The sequence below is a fragment of the Poromitra crassiceps genome (assembly GCF_964638095.1).
Source record: "Poromitra crassiceps genome assembly, chromosome: 6".
Classification (NCBI taxonomy): domain Eukaryota; kingdom Metazoa; phylum Chordata; class Actinopteri; order Beryciformes; family Melamphaidae; genus Poromitra; species Poromitra crassiceps.
In genome coordinates, this window is record NC_139627.1 from 4,571,908 (window position 1) to 4,581,805 (window position 9,898).

Consider the following 9,898-nt stretch of genomic DNA (forward strand, 5'->3'; position numbering starts at 1 on the left):
ATGTGTTGAATTCATATCCTCTAGTAGTGTGTGGCATAATTTCCCATATAAACATAAAAAGGTTACTTCCATCAATTTAATGAACTCTATGTCACCTATACAATCTCATTACTCTTCCTTCACACGCCTATTCACGAGTTTCCTGGTGAGACCGTGGGCGCGTCCATGACACCCTCCCTCCCTGTTTCCAGCTGCCGGTTGCCTGTTTCCGCCCAGGACCGTTCGAAAGAGACTGAAAATAATCAGAATAATTGTTGTGACTTTGTACCTACCTATGTCTTGTAATGGAGCCCATCCCCAGCACAATAATTTCACACGTGCATAATTGTACAACGGAGTGACAATATCTTGAATCTTGAAAGAGAGAGACCGCTAAAGCTCCGTTCAATGACCAAATAATAAGAGTTCCGGTTTGGACGTTTAGCCTTCAAAACAAAAGCGGCCGCTATGCAACCACATACTATTTTTAGCCATTTCGGCTAAAATAAGCCTGTACAGTGAATTGACATTCACCTCGTTTTTGTAAAATATCGCCGCTATGCAACCACACAATGTTACTATTTTTAGCCATTTCGGATAAAATAAGCCAAACATTCCCACTCTTTGACAGCGGTGTGCGTCTCCTTGCTAGTGAAAATTAAGTCCAGGAATAAGGTGAATAGAGACAGTGTTAACTCGACAACATAAACATTCTACAGCGCCCCCAGCTTACTTCCTGTTGCATTGTTTGTTACTACAATAATGATGAATAATGATAGATCGGATTTACCGTATTTACGAGTTGTGAGCACATGAACGGCCCTTCAATGTCGTATTTACCAGTGGGGATTTCGGAGATTTCGATGCTACACGAGTTTCCGACGTTGTGACGTTGCATGAGGATTCGGGACTACAACAATGGCGGGAAGTATGGACTCCGTGGCACCAATTGACTATAAAAATTTATATATTTTGTTATTCTGTTCATAGTAGCTATCATTTATTTTTAGTAGTTGCACATTATGGCCTATGTAGCTACCATAAATGACCCACTACTTGCTTTTAGTAAGAAAACAGCAGCCACGAGAAAACAAGCGTCCATGTTTGTTGCTCTTTCCGACCAAGAGCACTTGTACGGGGTCGTGTCGTAACGACCACGTCACCGCTGGTAAATCCCATATATCCGAGGAGCACATGAATGTGGCATAACTGTCAGGACATAAGCTAGGTTTCAAACTGTTGCCTAGCAACACAATAACACGAAAACCATCTATGCACACATTCACGGCCATGAGAGCTGTCACATTTTATGCAGGAAAATATGCCATTCACTTGCATGATCAGTTCATCATTCAGCTATATTTCCTCAGCTACCAATAACATTGACATATGACTCTCATGAAAAGCAGATTGTAAACAGAAGGATAATGCACCTCTCTGTCTGTCAGCTACAGCGTGTTATTGTCATGCTTCATATTCAATCCACTTTCATACATTTCTGTATGAATATGAAATGTGGAAAAAGCAAGAATACATTTCAGCCGACCTCGCATTTTTCCCCAAGTGAAAAACATCACATCGAGGTAATTTACCGTGAAGTGAAGGCCAGAACACTACCTTTGTCCCTGTGTCTAGTACATACAGTACTGTGGTAAAATTACTATTCTAACATAAGAAAAACCAATCAACTAGAAGTTAAAAAGTACAAAAATGATTTATTTACAAAAAAACAAAGTTTACAGAGCCCTGGTTCAGCCCCCTCCTCTCTCTCTGTCTCTCCCAGGGGGACTGACCTCGAATCCTCTCATTCAGACATCTATCAAGCCTCTCACCAGGACGTCCTAGATTAGAGCGGCTTACTGCAGACAGTGCCCCCTAGGTCTTGAGGGAGGTATTACAACTTCTACATTCTCTCCACAGTACATATTTATGGCCGTATATGGTACTGGTGGTGTAGTTATGAATGTCATATGGAACCGACCTGGGATGGCTAGGCTAGGAGAAGGTTCAAGGCTAAGGCTAGGTTAATGCTAGTTTGGCATTAGATGGTGAGGGTAAAATGGCGTTGTGCAGTAGTATAGCATAGAGGGGGGTGTTTACGGGATGCTGGATTACACTGTTAAGCCTTCTTGAGGTGTCGTGGGCCTAACTTAACGAAACATCGGTGAAGGAAGGTGCCCACTTGAAAACCCCAATGACATGCTTCATACTGCTGTTGGCTAAGGTAGGTAACTGGTGATTTGTGTCTTGTTTATTAGTTTGTTAGCCTGTTAGCTTGTTTTATTCAGGAATGGGCTTCTAAATGTGTTTTTCCTCGGATTTTGGCACAAGGGATAGTAACATCTTGTCCTGTGTATTAATTAATAGAATAGCTTGTGGTAGATTATTGAGGCAAGCATGTGTACAGTAGATGCTTACGTTGAAGGAGAGTGTGTGCGTGTGTGCGCGCGCGTGTGTGTGTGTGTGCATGCACACGCGTGTGTGTCTCATCGTTTTGTCAGAGGAAGAGGAGGGAGGAGACAAGAAGAGAGAGGGAAGGACAGAGAGAGAGAGAGAGAGAAAACGAGGCAAATGGACAGAAATGTAGGACGCAGTATCTGGAGGAGGAAGGGGGTCAAGTTAGGCGAGAAGAGGCGGATGGAAAGATGGAAGAGGAGGAAGTGTGGAAATGAGGGAGCGGGCGACTGATATGCTTCTTAAGCAGGTCATCGGCTGCAGTGTGCCTCGGCACGGCTCATTAAACCGTGCCTAACAGATTTCCCTCGGTCCCTGGAGGAGCCATTCCTCAAAGTTCCACTATAGAAGAGGCACACTGTCATGGTCAGGATGCAGGGGCGTGGAAGTGGAGCACAGAGCCATTAAACATCTTCTGAGCAGCAATGCTGCCCATCAGAAGAAAGGAGGAGACACTCCATTACCCATATGTCTCTATTGAGCTATTCAGAAAGAACAGAGCTGAATAAAAACCCTCAATAAGGAATCCCGTTGAAAAGATCAAAGGAAACCTCGACTTTTTTTTCCGAGTTGCTGAGAGAGCTGTTTGAACAGTTAATAACTTAATAGCACCACGAGCTGAATGTTTTCAACCAGGCTCGTCTTTTTTCAGTCGCTAAACTATAAAGTAGGTTGTAGTGGCAAAAGCATCCTCTCATCGTGGCTCTCTGCTGTGAAACTTAGCCGTTGCTTAGAGACACTGCATGAAATAGGCCACGCCCATCACGGGGGGAAAGCTCTCCGTTCATTTCCACACCCAAGCGTCATTTTCCTTGAATTAAACATAGCTAAAAGCTGTTGTGTGGTGGGGCTGTGCAGACAACAAATGTAAAAAAAAATCGCCAATTAAAGGTTTTTTGTACTCCTGAGCAAAACTAGGAAGCCGTTGAGAATTGGCGAGAAGAAAAATGTGGATCTAGCTGTCAAGGAAGTAAGTTGTGTTCAACGTCCGTATATATGATCTTTGTGTGCAACAAGTGACCATGCACGTGACATAGGAGAACGCCAGGATTGGAGGGGGGTTTCTGTTTTCCCCCTTTTTGGGCGTGGTTTCTGAATGATGGCGTGCTCCGCAGTGTCTCTATCAGAGCCTATACCCTCTGCGCTGATCAAGGTGCCCTGCTGGAAGCCGTACGATCGATACCTTTGGCCATCACGTCTCTGCTCTGGGCCTCTTAGCCTCCCGCCTGGCTCTGATGATGTGGAGGACCAAGCCAAGTTTACTGGTGGAACGACCTCTACTTGATCCTGCTCGTCCTCATATTCAGCCCTGAAGGGCACCGAGCTCCATAATCCACCACCAGCAGCAGCACCACCAAGTCCTTAGTCCTTAGTTCATGCTTCACAATAAAGCCCTGCTGTTCAGCACAAACTCCCTGCTGCAGAGCCCAGCACATCATACACCCGTTCAAAGTCTCACACAAACACACAGTCACACACACATGCACGAGCACACACACACACACACACAGTCACAGTCACAGTCACACACAAAGCACTTCACAGTCATACACACCATGTTTCTCAAACTCCAAATTTGCCTGCATACCAGTACATTCACTGTCACTCCCAGACACATAGACATAAACTCACATACAGTCATGACCACCCACGCACAGACACAGACACACACACGCACACACATATACTCTGTCTCTCTCTCACACACACACACACACAAGGAGTTTCACAGACAAATGGCCTGCATTTATATAGCGCTTTTATCCAAAGCGCTTTACAATCAGTAGATAGTCTACATTCACCCATTCATACACCGATGGCGGCAGGCTGCCACGCAGGGTGCCTACACACCATCGGGAGCAAGGAGGGTTAAGTGTCTTGCCCAAGGACACAGCGACAGCAGCTGGGAGGGAGCGGGGATCGAACCGCCAACCCTTGCGTCATTGGCCGACCCGCTCTACCTCCTGAGCTAAAGCGGCCCTCTAGTTCACCACAGACGAGTGAACTAGTCGACTATCAAAACCACTAGTCGACACTGTGCATCACAGTCGACTAATAGTTCATCTGTGCTTTTAAGCAATATACATAAATTGAACAGAGATTTGTTTGAACAATCAGTTTCTTACATGATGCCATGTTAAATCAACAGAATGGAAGGTATTTATAGAGGGATAAGACTTGTCTGTGTTGTTACTGCAGTCAAACAGGCGCTATCTCCAGCTCAGACAAGCTGCTGGGGTTTAGCAGCTCACAGAGTCGTGTAGATAGAAGAGTCCCGACATCTCCATTCACTCCAATGGACCAGTTTTTTACTCTCAACAGTTCCAGGAAGTAAGGTCCTGGATTAAAGCAGCACTGTCGAGTTCCAGCAAAATGGACAGTTTGTGTTGTACTCTGAAAGTTTTTTTTTAATTCTTGAATCAAATTGTACATTTTCAGCTTTATTTTAGCATGCAAAAGTAGCGCGAGACCCATTCCTGGCTGTTCATTGGCTAATGAGTCTCGCATTTTGGTCCTCCACTGATGCCACTCTCTCTCTAGACTAGAGGACACTAGCGGGCGCGGCTCATATGTTAGCAGACTCTCAGAGCCAATCAGGACTCTGCTACTTCACATACCGCCCAGGCTGGTCCCGCCTACATTAGTTAACCCTTTACCGACTGTTTTTGACACCTTTTTGACGAGAACCTTTTTATTGAGCGAAAAACATAAGATACATCCTCCGTGACTAATCGACTACTAGTCTACTACAGTCGGTGAGGAGTTAAGCCGGCGATGATGACTACTAAAATTCATTCGTTGCGAATGCCCTAACACAGAGGTTCTCAAATGTTTTTCAGCCAAGGACCCCTTACAAGATAGAAAATATACCGGGGGCCCCCTCATTCTGATTTGTGATTTTGGCCTAAGCTTAATTGTTTCCATGGTAACGTGCTTGACTTTTAAATTGATAGGTTTGTTAGATTAGAAATGTAATCCATGAACCATTTTAGATTTAAAGCATAGCTCTGATGAAGGTCTTGCTGACCGAAAGCTCACCATAATAAATGTGAAATCTGTACAGATTCAAGTGTGCGGAAATTCCTTTTATATTTGTAACTCTAGTTATTTTTCCAGCACCTTGGCCGAGACTTGGCTGGGTCGAGCGGTGGCCCTCCCTCAGATTTAAAGCATAAAATATTTTCGTTGAACTATGAAGCTTTTGCACACACAAAAAAGTTTTGATTTTGATTTTCCTGAAAACTTTTTGCGGACCCCCTGACCCCCATTTGAGAACCACTGGCCTAACACACGCACACGCACGCGCACACGCACACACACACACACACACACACACACACACACACACACACACACACAATTGGAAGAGCAACACAGAGGTCTGTGGCTGCCAGTTGCTGCAGAGTTTCATATCTCCCAGTTAGTGTGGAAGCACATCAGTTGATGGTGCCGCCGTGTGTCTCCTTGCTGGAGTCCATCCACTCTTCATGCTAGATGGCTTCCTTAATGACAGTAATTGCGTGGAGGAAGCCCCCGGTCGTGTTCAATTACCCCATTCCCATCCAAGCACACGGCTCTAATCTGGCCACGCAACGCACTGTACAGATGGCTCCAGCAGGCAGACAGATTCATCATCATCTCATCTCTGCTGGAACACATGAGATCCAACGGGGGAAACCGTGTCACATCCCAACAGGCTGCGCAGTGACTTTCCATTATCTGATCATGTCTGAATTGGAGAAATTGGAGTTCTGCAAGTTCAAATTGAACTGTTTGTCTCAACCGACAAAGTCCTTCCTGGTTCCAACTTCCGACTAACTCTATTCTAGTCATTATATGAATAATTACTTTCACCAACACTTAATTGGACACCAAAGAGAGCCAAAGTGGAGAGCCAAACTGGAACGTCACTTCCTGCTTCAGCACTGTACCAGAGATTTTCATCCGCCATTTATTTTCCCACTTCATAAAATGCTTATAAAAATAGTTTTACTTGTTCAAACCAAACGGTTCAGATATATTTAGAAACAGGGGAGACCGCATAACATTTCACTCAGACCAAAACGTTTGTGTTTTTAAGATTTGGTCCGAGTGAAATGTTCTACGTTCTCTCCCGATTCTAAATATACTGTAGCTGAAGCGTTTGGTTTTGGCCAAGTAAAACTATTTTTATACGCATTTTACAAAATGTCTATGGGAAAATAAATGGCGGAAGAAAATCTCTGGTACAGTGCTGAAGCAGGAAGTGACGTTCACTTTGCCTCTCGATAGTCAAATGAGAGCTGCGACTCACCCGAGAGGCTTCTCCAGACGACTGGCAGGTGAGCCCACGATCTCTCCCAGTGTGCAGAAGACCTGTCCCAGGAAGTCCTGCCAAGGGGGGGAAGAGTAAAGACATGGGGGGGGACGGGGACGGGGACGGGGACGGGGACGGGGGTTGTAGGGTGGGGGGCACGGGACGGTGTTTTTTTTTCAGGTGGATCAAGGTGGTGGTGGTGGTGGTGGTGGTGGGGGGGGGGGGGTGACATGGACAGGGTGTGAGGAGTTAAGCATTGTTCTCAAGCCTTGTCTGTTTGTTGTACAGTGATAAATTAGGACATCTGAGGCATCTGAGACACGTACGTTAAAGTCGGTTGGCTTCCGGGGTTTGAGGAGGAGGAGTAAAAGAGAGAGAGAGAGAGAGAGAGAGAGAGAGAGAGAGAGAGAGACACCAGGCGGCAGCAGCAGCATTGACACAACAGAGAACAGGACGCACACAAGACAAAAAAGACCAGGCCGTCATCAAATAAGTGCACGACAGAAGAGCAAAATGTGACATGTGAAAGAGCAACACTGGCAGAATGGCAGAAGCAGAGTGAGAAGCGTCGTCGAGTCTCTAAGGCCATGTTCACAGTCACACGACATGCAAATCTGATCTGCTGCTAAAGTCATCTTGATTGGTTTCGCAAATCTGATTTGGGAGAGTGTCCGCACTGTGTTCAAGTCGGATCTGTGTCCAGACACAACGAGCCTATATATCTGCATGGGTTGCTAAGGGTAACGACATAGGCGTCAGTAAACAACTAGCTCTGAAGGTGCTTTCCACACTCTCAAATCTGATTTGGGTTATCAGCACTGAAGACACATCAGTCAAAAGCAGATTGGAAACTACCTCCCTATGTGGTTTGGGAGAAGTGACACAAATTCGATTTGGAGCATCCAGACTCATGAAGCCAATCTGGATAGAATCATTAATATGTCATTAAAGTTCACAAATCGGATTTGGCCTCCTAGTGTGAACATGGCCTAAGATAAAGAAAGTGAGATAAAAAGTGGGTAAGCGAAAGAAAGCAAAGAGGCAGAAAGAGGGAGAGGTATGCAGAAGGAACAGTTTGCTTCCAGGAGGGTTTGAAACACCAATGGGGATATGCAACAATAAAAGCATCACAATGATATATGTGCGTGTGTAAATAATGGTGAATATTGTGGTAGTATGCAAACCAAAGGCTGCAAATATATTCTTTCTGTGTCTGTATAGTATGAGGAATGGTTTGTTTATCAAAGCTTTTAGTGTGAATGATGCTACTAACATACATTTGTCTTAATTGTAAACTATATACCTGAATCTAGATCATTGTTGTTACCAGCGTGCATGCTAGCTAGCAGAACGCTTGTTGTTGTTGTTACCAGCGTGCATGCTAGCTAGCAGAACGCGTTGTTGTTGTTACCAGCGTGCATGCTAGCTAGCAGAACGCTTGTTGTTGTTACCAGCGTGCATGCTAGCTAGCAGAACGCTTGTTGTTGTTGTTACCAGCGTGCATGCTAGCTAGCAGAACGCGTTGTTGTTGTTACCAGCGTGCATGCTAGCTAGCAGAACGCTTGTTGTTGTTACCAGCGTGCATGCTAGCTAGCAGAACGCTTGTTGTTGTTACCAGCGTGCATGCTAGCTAGCAAAACGCTTGTTGTTGTTATCAGCGTGCATGCTAGCAGAACGCTTGTTGTTGTTACCAGCGTGCATGCTAGCTAGCAGAACGCTTGTTGTTGTTACCAGCGTGCATGCTAGCAGAACGCTTGTTGTTGTTACCAGCATGCATGCCAGCTAGCAGAACGCTTGTTGTTGTTACCAGCGTGCATGCTAGCTAGCAGAACGCTTGTTGTTGTTGTTACCAGCGTGCCTGCTAGCTAGCAGAACGCTTGTTGTTGTTGTTACCAGCGTGCATGCTAGCAGAACGCTTGTAGAAAACAGAACAGTACAAAAACAGGTCAATATAAATCAATTTGACTGGAGGCTTGAAAATGGATAATAAAAAACCCTGCATGACAAACAACATTACTGTATTATAGGTCTATAATAATGATAATAATATTAATAAAATACCTGATTGTACAGTATGTATTCAATTTGGGAAATTAAGCATAATTCAAAAATATATCCAAAATATATTTGAGCCTTTAGATGTCACCAAAATGTTTGGCTTGCACAAAACCAAAATGTGGGTGTCGTCATGCATTTATAACGATTGAACTGAAGAGCAACATCAGAGTCAAGTCAAGCGAAATAAAACGCTTTTCACTCACATGCTTCGCCAGATCTGGACTTTTAGAATCAACATCATACCTGAAATCACACACAAAAGGGGCACAAATCACAGAGGCAAGATTAGCCTGTGGCGAAACATTTTGGAGAGCGGACAAGACCAAAGAAGCTTAACACCTTAATTATTTCCTCTCATAACAAAACGCCGGCTGATGCAGGACATTATTGCGTGTCAAACAAATGCTTGGGTCAGCCGGGGAGCAACGGGACCGGCCCAGAAAGAAAGGTAAGCAATAATGTGACAGTTAATTAGGCTAGGCCATTGTATAGTTTATGAATCTAATTTCCTCACCAGGCCCTGGGGATCATATTGAAATAATGTAGCAATGGAGTGAAAGTTTAGAGAGAGCATCTGCCAGTCAAATTTAATGTAGAAGTAATTAAACCCCAGCATGGCCTCACTCCCACCTCTGTGATCAAAGAGAAATGTAAATGAGTCGCACACTAATTGTGCGGGGAAATACTATCACCAAATGAGTGTAAAGATCCTCAGAGACCTTCAGCTAGATCCCGGATATGTCCTTGAAGTCCACTAGGGACTCTGTTGAGACTCGAAGGCAGAACGAAGGAGAGAAAGAGAGAAAGAGAGGAAGAGAGAAAGAAAGAAAGAAAGAACGAAAGAAAGAAAGAAGGCCTTTTTTTTTACGTATATTTTTCTTGTTGAGGAGTGGATGATGAGGAGAGAGAAATTATCCTTACTGGGAGATCTCAAAATGAAATGGCTCCTTCCTAACCCTCTCGCTGCTCTGGCCTTTTCAAAAGGAACGAGGCGGCTATCTGGGCGAATAGGGAGGACAGGGGTCTTTGGCGAGTCTTATGGGACATGGTTTCAGACATTTGAGGGAGATTGAGGGATAAAACTTTATATGAAATATTTATCACCCCTTA

General features: G+C 44.6%; 1 protein-coding gene across 1 annotated transcript in view; it reads right to left on the bottom strand.

Annotated features, from left to right (window-relative positions):
- cpne5a (copine Va) overlaps positions 1–9,898 on the bottom strand; it is a gene marked incomplete at its 3' end in the record, with an annotated part of 96,031 nt that overhangs the window by 55,027 nt on the left and 31,106 nt on the right. The window contains exons 5-7 of the mRNA XM_083639261.1: positions 8,992–9,031; positions 7,057–7,071; positions 6,728–6,804 (exon numbers count right to left, since the gene is read on the bottom strand). Coding sequence (XP_083495387.1) covers positions 6,728–6,804; positions 7,057–7,071; positions 8,992–9,031 — 132 coding nt within the window. The remainder of the gene's footprint in view (positions 1–6,727; positions 6,805–7,056; positions 7,072–8,991; positions 9,032–9,898) is intronic.